General features: G+C 39.4%; 1 protein-coding gene and 1 long non-coding RNA gene across 2 annotated transcripts; both read right to left on the bottom strand.

The window, feature by feature from the left end:
• Positions 1 to 3,265: 3,265 nt before the first annotated feature.
• On the bottom strand, positions 3,266 to 10,003 carry LOC118803464. Its single transcript, XR_005006860.1, has 4 exons — positions 9,534 to 10,003; positions 6,098 to 6,173; positions 3,843 to 3,913; positions 3,266 to 3,556 (listed from the first exon to the last, which is right to left on the bottom strand). It is a non-coding gene; the product is annotated as an uncharacterized LOC118803464 (long non-coding RNA).
• Positions 10,004 to 10,250: 247 nt separating this feature from the next.
• On the bottom strand, positions 10,251 to 15,707 carry LOC118803459. The gene is made up of 5 exons (XM_036563946.1): positions 15,668 to 15,707; positions 11,863 to 11,930; positions 11,345 to 11,641; positions 10,675 to 10,983; positions 10,251 to 10,556 (listed from the first exon to the last, which is right to left on the bottom strand). Exons 1-5 carry the CDS (start codon positions 15,685 to 15,687, stop codon positions 10,336 to 10,338), a joined length of 915 nt encoding a protein of 304 aa, XP_036419839.1. The 5' UTR covers positions 15,688 to 15,707; the 3' UTR covers positions 10,251 to 10,335.
• Positions 15,708 to 15,747: the final 40 nt, after the last annotated feature.

Below are 15,747 nucleotides of genomic sequence, written 5' to 3'. Positions count from 1 at the left end.
CCAGTGGTGGACAAAGTACACAAACCATGTACTTGAGTTAAAGTAGAGATACCTAAGGTAAAATATTACTCCAGTAAAAGTAGAAGTTCCTCCCTTTAGACCTCCACTTGAGTACAAGTACAACAGTATTTGCCTTCTAATGTACTTAAGTATCAAAAGTGAAAGTACTAAAAGATTAATTATGGCTCTAAAGTCCTGTTACCGTTTTTGCTTCATTAACTCATTTTAGGTGAAAATACTCCAGTGTCTCTCTTGGTAAACCAGTCTTTTAATAGAGTCATTAATTAGTGACGCTGATGTCTATTAAAATTATCATAAGCACAAAACACTGAAGGCAAACAGTTTCCATCAGGTAGAACTGAGTGGCTCTGAAATCACTTTTTACAAACGAGCAAAGTTTCAGTTTAAGATTTATTTGAACTTAGTTACAAGTTTAAGTTTAATAAAAACTGCTTTAAACTCAGATTTACAAATGAGTTTCCTTTACTAAACTGCATCTGTAGGTCTCTGTTCATAAACATAAACTAGCCTAAACTAATTTACTATAAAATGAAATAGTGTTTGTATAAATTCAGAATAAAGACACGTCAGTCTCAACTGCATATGTGTACATATTTCTATATTGTGGTCTATTTACACAAAGTTAGGTTAGTTCATCATTTATGTTGAACAGACTCTCCCAAAATTTTACGCTGCTGCACTGACATTGAACCGTGTGCTGCACTGGGTCTGTATGACCAACGGATCAAAACAAAGTGACCGCTGTGCCCTGATTGGTGTTCTTGCTTTGCGCTTCTTTTGTTTTGACATGTTCCGTTTATATTCACACATAAACCAAAAGGAAAATGGAAATAACTACTTAAGTACAGTAACAAATTACATTTACTGTCCACCACTGGTGCTGTCATCTGTCCTCTAGTCCTTCATCAACAGTCAGTTTCTCAGACAGGTTCACATTGTAGTGATTCTCCTCTTAGTCTGCATTCAGTTCAGTGTTCATCTGGAGCTGCCAAATGTCTCTCCTTTGCCGCATATTCACCACCCCTAACACCACAATCACAGCTACAAGTACAGCCACCAGTACAACCAGCAGTACAATCAGCACAGTCACCCACACTGGAATAGCAGCTCCTTTATCTGTGTCCAGATCTGGATGGTCACCTACAAAACACACACAGGTTTGTAATACAGTGAGTTTAACTGAACACCATCATTAAAGCTCAGCAGCAGATTCCTGATCAGTGAACTCTGATTGAACTGAAGAAAGCAGGTTACATACCTTTCACTGTATCACTTCCCCCTGCTGACCCCACGGTCACTGTGTAGACGTGAATGACCTCTTCATTCCTTTTGTCCATTACAGTATAAACTCCACTATCAGATGGAGTCACTGCTCTCAGCTCAAGAGCAGATGACATTCTCTGTTTATATTCAGGTTTACACTGTAATGAACGTCCATCCACTGTACAGATCTGACCACTGGACAGTCCAGCTGCACCTATACTGTTATAAATCACCTCCACTTCCTCCGGTATCTCCAAATTCAGGACCAGAGATTCACCAGTGTTCAGTCGAAGTGAAGTATTCAATACTAAGGGGAGGAAAAACAAAAAGAAGCATCATTAGCACTCAGGTCTGCTGCTTTACTTCAGGTTTTTCATTTGTTTACCATTGTTTGACTGCGCCATTAGCAGGGGGGCTTTAAACTGCTCATGGGCCCTGGGGCTACAGGTGGTCATGGGCCCAATTGGTCTAGTTACTCAAAGTGTCCAAAAACTTAAAACCTTCACGCAATGCCCTCTGCCAGTCAACGACTCCAGCACTGTCATCCATTCCTGCACTTCTAAAAGCTGCAGTCGGTCATGGTTGGAAATTTGCACTGAGGAGACAGTCCATTCCCAAATGGGGATGGAGTTTGCTTCGCTAGGTTCTCTTTCGAATTTCCTTAAATCCTCCACCTTAAATGTTGCCACAGTTACATTTTGCCGCATTAAAAGGAAGCTAGTTTCAGCCTCACTCGTACCTTTTAGCTTGAAAACAGAAAGTCTGAGAAGAGATTTTTTTGACTGTTGCAAAGTTTGACTGTGCCGTGAGCTGTGAGACAGCACTGCGACACTGGAGTTTGCCTGTGTCACGAGCTGTGATACGGCACTGTGACACTGGAGTTTGACTGTGATGCAAACTGTGAGACTGCATGCCATGGTGGTGGATACGTGATAAAGTCGATGAGAAAGCTATGATTTGGGAGCTGTGAGGATTTGATTGCATTCAGCCACAAGAGCATTAGTAAGGTCAGTTACTGATGTTGGATGATTAGTTCTGGATCACAAATGCCACTCCAACTCCAACTCTTCCTAAAGGTATTGGATGGAACTCCATCACTCCAGAGAATGCAGTTCTACTGCTCAATGCCCAATACTGGGGGGTCTTCATACCCCTCTAGCTGACACTTAGCACTAAGCATGGTGACCTTAGGCTCTATGTGTATGTCCCATTCTACTGGTAATAATATTCTTTGGAGATTTGAAGCTCTTTGTGCAGTTGAACTCCTGTGTCAGTAGTGGGTACACACTTTTGGACATACAGTGTACCTCATTATGGGCAACGCTATATCCCTCTCAATTGACAGCAGCAGTTTCCAAATTGATGTTAGCATTGAAACAGCTAAGCAGGGTACATGTTTACTTAGCCATCTCTTTAACAGGGTTACAGCTCAGACTGAATTAATAGGGATGGGTATTGAGAACTGGTACTAAAATTGGTACCAGTTCCTGACTGGTCAGTACTGAAATATCAATGAGCTCCTGGACAAATGTTGCTCCTACAGGTGTTTATGTAACGTTAATTCATTCTACATAGCAAAGAACAGCATCATGAGTTGGACGTCTATACATATTTACTAATAACACTGATGTATTGCACACAAAACTCAGTGCAACATATTCAAAAGACGAGAAGACACTAAAAGTCTTGTTTATGCGGTTAAAATCACCACTATATATACATGCCACTCCTCGCCCTCACATTCCCTGACCATACAGTGTGCATGAATCTGTCATTTTCAGGAGCAGCTTCAAGCAAGATCATTGACCCACTATCATTCAACCATGTTTCCGTTAAGGACATAAAATGAAGCTTATTGTCTTTCATAAGACCCCAAATTAAAAACGTTTTGTTATTTTTTACTGTGATCTAACATTCAGTACAGCGTTTACATTTTCTATTAGTAAATCACAGTGAAGAAAACACAAACACTTGCCTTCGATCAGAAGCTGGACACTGCAGAGGTCTCTACCATCACACTGAGATGTGTAAAGGCCTCGCTTATTGAAATCAGCGTCAGTGATGGTGAGAGACAGATTCCCATTGAGGTACTGATCATGGGACATCTGATATCCCTCTTTCAGCCAGCATGACTCTGGATCACACTGACCCAGAACATCACCAGGCCTATGAATCAGGCTCCATTTAACTGAACCAGAACATCTCTCAGAGCAGGGCAGAGCAGCAGAGCTATGACGCTTCACCTTCACTGAGGGTACAGTTGAGTGAGACACTGAAAGAGAAATAAAGACAAAAAGGATAAAAGGGTTCAACACAGGTTTCATGCTGTTAGAAGAGCAGATTTTAACTGGCAAACCATAAAGCAGAAGGTTTAAAATCCAGCATGTTTAAAGTGAAAGTAAGTAAAGTGAAAGTAAAATATTTACAATAAATATTCCTCATAATATAGGATTATAATATTACATATAATAACCACATTTCACTTTGGTAAATAAGTGCTAGTAAGACAGAGGAGTAAAGTCTTTAATATGATGATAGAGTGACAATGTAGCACTTACCACCAGTGAACATAATGATCAGTAAGACACAGACAGCAGGGAATTCAGTCATGCAGGACTTCATGACTCAGCTACAGAGACAAGACGTAAACGCAATTAAAAACCATAATCAATATTGGTCACTATCAATGAGAACAGGAGAGACAGAAGAAAGCATCATTACATACAGAATCAATAGAATCAATACACGTCAGGACGTTCGATAAGAAATAAGAGAAAGCACTCAGCTGTCCAGGGAGGTACACAAATAAGGACACACACTGACCCCCATTCACCACAGAGAGACAGAGAGGGTGTGAAGAGAGACTGATACAGGGAGAGAGGTTAAGGTCAGAGTTAGGATTAAGGGCCAGGGTGAGGGTTAGGATTAGGTTTTGGGTTGAGGTTAAGGACAGAGTTATGATTAGGGCCAGGGTGAGGGTTAGGATTAGGTTTTGGGTTGAGGTTAAGGTCAGAGTTAGGATTAGGGCCAGGGTGAGGGTTAGGATTAGGTTTTGGGTTGAGGTTAAGGACAGAGTTATGATTAGGGCCAGGGTGAGGGTTAGGATTAGGTTTTGGGTTGAGGTTAATATTAGAGTTAGGATTAGGGCCAGGGTGAGGGTTAGGATTAGGTTTTGGGCTGAGGTTAAGGTCAGAGTTAGGATTAGGGCCAGGGTGAGGGTTAGGATTAGGGCCAAGGTGAGGGTTAGAATTAGGTTTTAGGTTGAGGTTAAGTTTAGGGTTAGGATTAGGGCCAGGGTGAGGGTTAGAATTAGGTTTTAGGTTGAGGTTAAGTTTAGGGTTAGGATTAGGACCAAGATTAGGGTTAGGATTGGGTTTTGGGTTGGGTTTAAGTGTAGGGTTAGGATTAGGGCCACTAATCCTACTATTTAATGTAAGTAATGTATCAACAGAACATCTACAGCATATTTACCTCAGTGTATTCAGACGCTTCACTACTGCTACTTCACTGATATGATGTTGTGTTACTGATAATCTGTTAAGGGTTTATTAATCATTTACAAAAGACCACTCCAAATAAAGATTTAACATGTGATAGTAAAGAAGAGAGCTAATAGTTATATTCATAATAATAAAGGTTCTTAAAGAAAAATAGATTCACCAATGAAATACCATCACACACAACAGACTATCACACCCGTATCAGTAACAGATACAACTCTCTGACCAACACACCACTTTCTCTCAAAACAGGAGATATGATGAGTACTTTGATGAAAAACAAGCTCATTTCTACTGTGTGATTCCACTAAAGCCTGGAACAATTTTAAAACATCCACCTGCTGCCATTCAGACAACCTGAAGGACTTCCACACTGATAACTTTAGATTATTAAATTAGCCAAAGCTTTAGAATCCTGAGCATATCTACAGCCATACATAGTCCAGGTAGAGAGAGAGGGAGAGAGAGAGAACGATAGAGGGAGGGAGAGAGAGAGAGAGGGAGAGAGAGCAAGAGAGAGAGCGATAAAGGGAGAGAGCAATAGAGAGATAGAGAGAGAGAGAGAGAGAGAGAGATAGAGGGAGAGAGCGAGAGAGAGTATGTGATGCCACCAGCGAAGTAATACAGAAAGATATCATTTGCATATTGCCCCGGCATTAAAAGTTTTCTGTATCAATGGCTCGATCAGTTACGCGAAAGCTCCGCCCACTCTACTCGAGCATGTGCTGGCTGAAAGATGGAGCTTTAACTCTTTAAACTCTTTAAACTTTCCAGTTTTCAGTGACTTTAATTCACAGAACTCGTGTGTAATTATAGCCTTTAACTGATTCATATTGTCTCTGCTGATCATGCTGCTATTTCAGCATGTGACCCACAGAGAGGAGATATTCTGCATAATCATGATGAGGCTTTTGAGAAATCCCCACTTTTCTTACTGGCAACAGCACCATCATGTCAGTAGTAACCACAGTACTCTTTATTCCACTCTTCAGTGTGATTCTATTCAGTGACCCTGTGTTCATCACACCTTTATTGTCCAGAGCAGATCCTGATGTCATGGGCCCAAACACACACACACACATAACATACACAAAACACACACAAACACCCACAACACACACACACACACACACAACACACACATGCAATCACACACATACACAATCACACACACAAAGCAGGAGGCATCACAGACAGCACTGGGGAACACAGAGTTTTAACATCCACAGTTCAGACTGTCAGAGCAGGCGGTGTTTAAACTGCTGATTCAGTCAGAATAATCGATCAATAAAGCATTTATCAATCATACTCACCACGACAGGCGACGCTGAAGTCCTCAGCAGACTCGCCCTCTCACCCCTGCTGACCTCCGGCACTACCAGTGATGTTCTGTAAAGTAAAAACAGAAAAGCACTTCAGAGAAAAGAGGCATCCACAATGCGATTGGCTGCTGCAAGAGAAGGGGACGGGGAGGGGCCGGGCCGGGTTTTGGCCTGTAAATAGGAGTGTTGATTGGGTCCATGAAAAATGGGTTAATTGTTAAGGGGGGATTGTTGATACACGGCGAGTTTAAACCTGTCACGTGGCGTCTTAAACTCCACTGCTGTGCCCTCGGAAGCTGCGGTTTAAAGTAAACCCGACCGCTGTGTTCTTCAACAACCACACAGCTGATGGTGCTGTATTTCAGGTTTAACTGAGGTTTATCTTAAACCTGATAAGGACATGAACTCACTCAGGTTTAAGGTAAGATCACCTCTGAAACGATAATATTCCATACTTAGGCCTACATACCTTCCACCATGATGTTCTGTGGACTTCATGGTGTGTTTTAATCGAACGCTGTGCTGTTTAACTGAGTTACTGTACTCAACTAGAGGAGGTGTTAAACACTACTACAGCACTGATTAGGTTTTTTCATAGTGTTCTGTTCAGAGAAGCTTGAGATGAGCTGCCTTTACAGGAAAAACTTACTGACTGAAAAGGAAACTGTATCTGATACACATCTAATTTCAGAAAAGTGTACACTCATTCCCTCAACTGCAGGGAATGAAAGAAAGAAAGAAAGAAAGAAGAAAGAAAGAAAGAAAGAAAGAAGTGTTTGAAAAGGCCGTTATTATGTGCTGTAGGTGTAAATGAATATATATATATATATATATAAAAGTATAAATATATATAATATGTGGGTGTGTTTTGTTTGTATGTAGTTTTTCATTTTTAATTTGACAGTACCTCCAGTTTAGCGGTACAGGTGGACAATAATGTACAGGTGGCAAAATGTAATATCATGATAGTTTTACAACACACAATATGCCATGTTTATGTTTTCTGACATTTAATAAGTTTAGCCACATTTTAAAAATCCTTTAAAAATGATAAATGTAAGAACTTGTATTCATCATTTCATGCACTGTGCTGCTCTAAATCCAGTGAAATAGGATTCAATCTGCTAACTTCTTAATCAAATATACAGTTAGGAAGTGAATTTTATGTACTGATGATATCGACAATATGCTCAGAAATACATAGTGACATATTTTGATGTACTTCATCACAATAATAATAAATATCATCATATTGTCCAGCTCTACACAGCTTCAGAGTAACTTCAGAGCATTAAACCCTGAAGTTCCGGGTTCAGCTGAGCCTGTGTTAAATTAAGGCCCAATCCCATTTGTTATTTTTACCCCTATTCCTTGTTTTTCGAGTGTTGCCCCTTGGAACTGAGTTACAGGGTAGTGGTTGAAATCTTCCCTCTGAAATGGGACCCTCAAATAAAAAGAGCATCACTTCATTAACAGCTACCAGCGCTGCTCTGTAGGCGACCCTGCCAGTCTGCAGTGACAGCAGAGGAGGGTAAAGTTCAGCTCCTCACTGCTGGGCTTTAGTTACATTTAGGGCATCATATGCCTTCAAAGAGGGGGGCAATTATTTATTATCACCCACCCCTAATTCTTCAGTGATATGAAGCTGAAGTCAGATATTCACCAGATTCTTGTTCAAATTTGAAAATACCTATTGCTCTTTACATTGTGTGTAAATTTCATGAAAAATGGACCAAAAGAAATGGCCCAAAATTACTTGTAAAAAACTCTGCTTCCATTGACTTACATTGGATGTGAAGTGTGTTTTGTCCTTCTCCTGTAAAGAAGAAGGAGGTTCGAGGTTTTGTTCCAACAACAGTGATGTTCACTTTGTATTGTATCTGACTCTGAGACCGTTTAGAGTAATAAAGTTCCCTCATAGTTGAAACTTAGAGCTTCATTACTCACTGCTTCATTTTACTTCATACTCATGTCATTTCAAACTAATCAGACTAGAACACAGTTAAGACTCAAATAAGCACACTTTCAAACAGAGAAGCTGAAAGGCTGGACCCTGCTCTGGTCACTGTTGCTGTCAGACAAGAGTCAGAAGCAAATAAAAGGTTCACATTCTGCATTTCCAGCTATGGTGGTGCACACTCCTCTGCTTGGTAATATCAGTGGAAGCTTCTTAAATATTTATATGTTTGATTGAGCTATTGTTGTGTACTACATGGAACATGAATGTCAATACACACCTAATAACAATAATAATAATAATAATAATAAAGCAATTTTAAAATGTTATGTAGTAGGGAGAAAACTATTTGAAATACAGGAAGGAAAAAAAATACCTTTGTGACAGCTGAAGGAGGTTTATCTTGTGTAGAATCAGTTGCTCTGGTGCTACAACCCTAAACTGTGCAGTTCCCTTTTCTGAGCTGACTGAAGAGAACTAAGTCATGCCACCGAGCTCTCAGCAGTAAATGTGTTTCATAGCTGCTCTATTTGATCATGCAGTCTTTCAGAGTGGTGAACCCCTCCTCATCTTTTCTTCTGAAAGACTCAGCCTGTCTGAGATGATCTTTATACCCACTCATGTTACTGACCTGTTGCCAATTAACCACCAGGCGTTTTTTTAGCATTGAACAACTTTACCAGCCTTTTGTTGTCCCCGTCCCAACTTTTTGGGAATGGGTTGTTGCATCAAATTCACAATGGGCATATATTTTTCAAATATATATATATATATATATATATATATATATATATATATATATATATATATATATATATTTCGAAATGGGGTTATATTTCCTGCTTATGTAGTGTGTTTTTAAATGTGCCTTTAAAGCAGGTAAGGATTTCTATCACACAGCAGTGCACAGTTAGATACGCAGACACAGATATTTTTAAGTATTAACTTTCATTTTAATAGAAAAATTTTATATTATAAGTACAGTACTGAATATTTACACACTGGACATCTAATGGACTCTCAGTCAGTCTAGGTTACTGCTGTGTTCTGTTTCTAAACACACTTGAGTCAGGTTAGCAGCACTACAGCCTCCATCACCTCAGTGGAAGCATTCACACTGTACAATATCTACACAACAACTACATTAAGACCCAATGTAACGTGCCAAAGGGGCTTTACTGAGAGAATCACAGTTCAAAGTCGTCGTCACAAAACAGGCAGGTCGAATCCAAAAGGCATAGAAAATACACACAAACATACATCTGACAATACATCCAGTTCAAGAAGGGGACAGGCAACAGCGTGGTCGAAGATACAGGCAATGAGTCAAAAACAGTAATCCGAAATCAGGCAAACAAATCCGAAGGGCAGAGCAAAAAGGCAAAGTCGAGAAAACGAAAGACAAAGATCACACACAAGATAAATTCCAAGAAATGACCGCTCAGTAGTTCGCAAAAGTGGATACAATACCTCGAAACTTCTGAGCTAAAGCCCGGGCTTAAATACGAAACTAAGTATGTCATATGACAAATAACACAGGTGCTTCCCATCAGTATTCGGGAGCTCTAGAGCGCTGATAGGAGCGCGGAGTCACGTGAGGGGTCAGGTGATCTCCCAGAGGATTCTGGGAGATTGAGTCCGACTCCACCCTAGAGCTCGGTGGATGCGTGACACCCAAAATAACAATAGAAATAATACAGAATAAAATACAATCATATTCTTTGCTTTGCTGGAAAGAAATATAACAACAAAAATAACGTTTTTCTCCAAGTAATTTTGGATCATTTCCAGTTTTCCATTCATCGTTTAATTCTAACAAATTGTAGAGAACGGCTGGCATTTACAAACAAAAAAACCAAAAAACAAAAATGGAAAAATAAAACTTTAACAGCAACAATGTGTATATGTATAGGTAAAAAACCTCAAATAAGAATAAAAATAAAAAAAAAAAAAACATTCATAGCTGTTTGTTGTGATTCAAAGATAATAAGTCATACATCAAGTCACAGTTCTACTATTTATAATCTGCATCACTATTTCTCACATTTGTCTTTTAGTGATATTCTCTTTTAGTGATAAGCCAACCTTTTCATCTCTTCCAAGCGTAAAAATTGGTTTGGAATATTTTGCCATTTCTTTGGTTTCTGCCCTTTCCATTTGGGTTTTCTAGTGCTTTTATCAAAATTTGCTGAAAAGAAGTGGATGGAAAACCCTCCACATAAAGAAAAAAGAAAGACAGACGGGTTAATGAGGAGGGCTGAGATTCTTGTCATTATTGGTGCATGACAGTCCCTCTTTCTCTGAATTGACAATGCCCATTGTTTTCATTCTTCTTGAGCTGCTGAATTTCTCTCCTCAGCCACACATTCACCACCACTAACACCACAATCACAGCTACAAGTACAGCCACCAGTACAACCAGCAGTACAACCAATACAGTGACCCACACTGGAACAGCAGCTCCTTTATCTGTGTCCAGATCTGGATGGTCACCTACAAAACACACACAGGTTTGTAATACAGTGAGTTTAACTGAACACCATCATTAAAGCTCAGCAGCAGATTCCTGATCAGTGAATTCTGATTGGATAGAGATCATGTAATAACATACCCTGTAATTCACTTCCACCTGCTGACCCCACGGACACTGTGTAGATGTGAATGGCCTCTTCATTCAATTTGTCCATTACAGTATAAACTCCACTGTCAGATGGGGTCATTTCTCTCAGCTCAAGACCAGCCGACACTCTCTGTTTATATTCAGGTTTACACTGTAATGAACGTCCATCCACTGTACAGATCTGACCAATGGATGGTCCAGCTGCACCTGCACTTTTATAATACACCTCCACTTCCTGTGGTATGTCCAAACGCAGGAACAGAGATTCTTTGGGCTCTATCTGAACTGAAGTATTCAATGCTGACAAAAAAAAAGGAACATCATTAGTGTCACTGAACTGCGACACTGCGCTCCACAGCGTAGCAGTTTGAATGTGCTGTGAACTGTTACCACACTTCAGTGCAGCAAGTATAATCATCAGTCTGAGGGGGCAACACTGTTGTCAGCAGCTGCCCGCTCTGCGTTCCATGATGGCAATGATTGTTTAGTTCTTTGCCAAGTGAAGGGAAGAAACAGACCAGAATCACTAGAGATTGGCAAAATTGGCAGAGTCTGGCAAGTGATGAGAACTTCATCAGCTCTGTACACATCTGAAGCACTGCATCTAAACAACTGGAGTTCTATTACTAATTCACAGTGAAGGAAACAGACGGACACTTACGCTCAATCTGAAGCTGCACATCACAGACATCTTTACCATCACAGTCAGATGTGTAGAGGCCTCTCTTATTGAAATCAGCATCAGTGATGGTGAGAGAGAGATTCCCCTTCAGGTACTGATCATGGATCATCTGATATCCCTCCTTTGATCCACATGAAGTCTGATCACACTCAGCCAGAACATCAGTGGGTTTAGTGAATACAGTCCATCTGACCAAACCAGAGCATCTCTCAGAGCAGGGCAGAGTAGCAGAGTCATGAAGCTTCACCTTCACTGAAGGAACAGCTGACATGAGCTCTGAAAGAGAGAATAAGACAGAATGGATAAAAAAAAAAAGTGTCACATGATAAGTGAACACTTCAAAATCATTTATGATCAAAGAAATCTATGTTAAAGTGAAAATAAGAGATGGGAAGGTACAATATTTAGAATATTGATTACCTGTAATATATTATTACACCATTATAAGAGTAAATGTCTTTAATAATACATTAAAATAGCGACAGCGCAGTTCTTACCAGTAGTGAATGTAGAGATCAGTAAGATCAGGATACAGAGAGCAGAACTGCAGGACTGCATGACTGACCTACAGACACACACACCATCAGTACTGACCAGGAGAGGAGAGAGAGAAGAGAGAAAGAGAGAACAGAATTGACCTACAGACACACACACACCATCAGTACTGACCAGGAGAGGAGAGAGAGAAGAGAGAAAGAGAGAACAGAACTGACCTACAGACACACACCATCAGTACTGACCAGGAGAGGAGACAGAAGAGATCATCGTTACAAACACAGAGGAACAGAATACACTAGTCATGCAGCACCCGATAAAACAAATAAGAAAAATGTCACTAAAAACAAATTCTATATATTTGAAGGTAACAAAGGATCACCAATGGAAAACACCACAGCCCCATTAACAGGAACAAAGCCTTGATTAACACACCAATTCTTTTCAAATCCAGAATTATTAATTGTGCTTTGATAGAAAACAAAATTTCACTAGAGTTTGGAATAGTTTTACAACATCTATGAAGGATTTCCAAATTGCTAATTTTGCCTGTCCCACTAAAATATGACAAAGCCACTTTTAAAACACAAAAACTTTTAAAACGTTTAAAACTTTAAGAGTGCTGAGTCTTGGAGTACATGCAGCTAAAGATGAATAAAATATGATTAAACAGAAAGCCGAAACCTCTCAGAATTCAGATTAGGATTTCAAAAAGCAGAACCAGCCTGGAGCATGAAACGTAGTATCCCAGTTATGAACAATAAAGCAAAAAGGTGAAACAGCTGGGTTTAATTTTCATATAAATGTGTTGGTGGCTCCTGAGCCTTTGAGCAGAGGGGCCAAAGAGTACAGAAGCCTAAGAGACGAAACTCTGGTGCTCTGTTGACAACCGTCACTAGATGGTGCTGCGGTAGCACTATTGCCATTTTGGACTGAAAAGGAAAAACACAAGATTGTTGGTAAAAAGGAAAAGCAAAGAGCAGACATGTCAGTCACACACTCACTCTCAACGGGGTGTCTTCAGTGAATAATGAATACTTATGAATCTGGTGGCTGACATTTTCTCAGTTTCCCTATTCTTAATGACACTTCTAAGATAAACTGGATTTTTTAAGATTGAACTGAAGTTTATCAAAAACCCACACTCATCGTGGAACTTCATTCCTGATTATATATTGTAAAACTCCTATGTACTATGTAAGTTTAAAACTGATAAAAATCTTCAAAAATTGTCTGATTTTCAAAAACAAATGTTGCTTGCTTATTGGTCTATGATCTATAAACACACTAAAATTTGCTGTAAATTAACAGCCAGTTTTCATCTGTATTATCCTGTTATACACAAAAAACAGCTCTTTACTGTAAAATGAATTGCGGCTGTAAATTTACAGCTTTTTTACAACATTATCAAGTTATCCCTAAAAACAGCTATTTTTGTAAAACTAATGCATTATAGGAGTTGCGTGATATAAAGCTAGCATAGCAGTAGCTCATGGCAATTCCTTGTGATTTTAATCCAAATTCATGTTTTACATTATAGCATGGCATTTCTTTTTTGCTTGCGAGGAAATACAAAACTCATCTGTAACATTTCCAGCTGTCTGGATTATCATTTTGTAGGTGACTACATTTTTTGTCCTTTTAGCACCTTCAACAACTAGCTGCCAAATGCTGGCAAGCTGGAATGCTGGAATGCTAGCAGTGCATTTTCCCTTAAGCTTGCCTTTCCCTACTGTACAACACTGGACAAGTAAGTTCCTTTTATATTAAGATCTATTAGTTAATACATCAACTGCCCTAGACTTGTTTTGGTTATATTTGGTTTGTATTGCGCTGCTTGCCCAGCTCGAGCCTTTAACACGGTATAATCGCGCGGGCTCTCGCATCTGATCGCTTTACTATGTCAGCGCTGCTGTCTGTCTCAGATCACGGACAGACTGTATCCCGAGTAGAACCTCATAATGATCCCTGGTCTGTTTACCTGCTGAAGTGCTGAAGACTGTGGCTGCGTGTACGGCGAGCATCGAGGTCTTCACCATAAAGCAGAGCTAAAGCGGACTGGGGCCGTTTTGTTTTCACTACGCACAAATTAATCGAACTACAAACCGAACTACAAACGAACCGAACTGAACTGGTCTCAGTTCGTTTCGTTTTTGGGGCCGTTTAGGGGGTCTGAGTTCGTTTGGCGTGTTCACATAAACAAAAGAAACCATGACTCAGCGGTCTGAGTCCACTTGAAGTGTCAAAACGGCCTTAATGGTGTCAACGTCACTGATAAAGAAATTACAAATGTTTTTATGATCCATTTCTGTAATGAGCACTGTGTGCCACAGGCAAGAGTGTTTGTTCTGAATTCTAACTTCTAATGTCAAAACACTGAACGCTGTGTTGTGTGGAAGATTGGGAGGAAATATTGTGTCAACTAACAAAGTTCATAAAATGTCTTGTAAAATTATTCATTTTATATATCGCGTTTAAGGGCATCGCGCGGCCCAGAAGAATGAGCGTTTAGAAAATATGTATGTATGTGTTTGTGTGTGTGTGTATGTGTGTGTCTGTGTATGTGAGTATGTGTGTGTGTGTGTGTGTGTGTGTGTGTGTGTGTGTCTGTGTGAGTGTGTGTGTGTGTGTGTGTGTGTGTATCTGCATTGTGTATCTGTATTTGTGCCAGACTGTTCTGGATGTAGAGAATTTTCTTTTTGCCATAACTGGTGTAAAAGTTAAATGTAATATAAAAGTTGTATTACTTTAAGTTTAATGTGAATCAAAACATGTCCCTTTTGGCTAATCTTCTCATATATTATGGCAAATATGATATACATAAATGCAGGTGATTAAATGACAAGCTAAGATTTGCCCTCTTCAAATAAGAATTCAGTCATTACTCAAATCTTTCAAGCAAAGTTAAAAATTCAACTTAAAACATGAAGAATGTGTAAAGATTTGAAAACAGTATGAATGAATAAGTCCATTTATTTTTAATTTCTTCATTTTTTACTTTTCAATGTTCTACATTTATTCATCTGAATTTTCTCTTTTAATAAATGTATTCATGTGTGTAAGCTCTGTGGCACGTTTGACGTTCCCAAATATGAATTTCGACTGTCATGCTGTTATTGCCAGAATCCAACAAAAACATACAGTCCATAAGTGAAGCTTTTTAAATATTAAAAAAACAGCAGAACAAGCTCTGCTGCGAATATAATTAGCTGTAACGCGCTCTCTGCTCGTTACTAGAGACAAGATGTAGGCAAAAAAAGGTTTGAGATCCTCTATTCAGGATAGGGGGCTAAGCCTGTACATGGGGTGTCAATCAATTAATGTTTTTTTTTAAATTGGTAACTATCTTCTGGTCCGACTGGCCTTCGACGGAGCTGCCTCGTAATGTCTGTCTACAGCTTAAGGAATCGAGGAACATAAACCTGTGTATTATGATCAACTCTATATGACTTTTCACTGACATTTAACTTTAAACTTTAGCTCTAACTTACTGTAAACTGCAATATAAGACAAACACTGTTGTCATTGTTTTCCAATAATGAAGAGAAATCTAAAAACAAAGAACGTAAAGAGCTGAGTATAAGTATGTATAATATATGTATAAGTGAGGTATTTCAGGAAAAGCACCTTTCTATTTAATACTGCTTATTATAGGCTCAATCAGGACATACACACACACACACACACACACACAGACACACACACACAGAGCAGATGAGTTTTAACCAGAATGCAGGCTTTTAGGAGCAGACAGAGTTTAAGCTGCTGTTTCAGTCGATCATTAAAGCATTTCTCCATCCTACTCACCGTTCGAGGAGACCCTGCATTCATCCACAGACCGCTCCTGTCTCTGGTCAAAGAATAAAAAAACACTCCCCTGTAAGTGT

This window comes from Colossoma macropomum, unplaced genomic scaffold (genome assembly GCF_904425465.1).
Source record: "Colossoma macropomum unplaced genomic scaffold, Colossoma_macropomum, whole genome shotgun sequence".
Taxonomy (NCBI): Eukaryota; Metazoa; Chordata; class Actinopteri; order Characiformes; family Serrasalmidae; genus Colossoma; species Colossoma macropomum.
Note: the sequence above shows the minus strand (reverse complement) of the source record. Positions and strands in the feature narration are given on the sequence as shown.

Excerpts from the sequence above, each read along its gene's own strand:
- LOC118803459 (XM_036563946.1), bottom strand. The coding sequence starts at position 15,687 with ATGCAGGGTCTCCTCGAACG. Across the intron at positions 11,931-15,667 it reads ATGCAGGGTCTCCTCGAACG|GTCAGTCATGCAGTCCTGCA; the intron begins GTGAGTAGGATG and ends GTGTGTCTGTAG. Across the intron at positions 11,642-11,862 it reads GATCTCTACATTCACTACTG|AGCTCATGTCAGCTGTTCCT; the intron begins GTAAGAACTGCG and ends TCTCTCTTTCAG.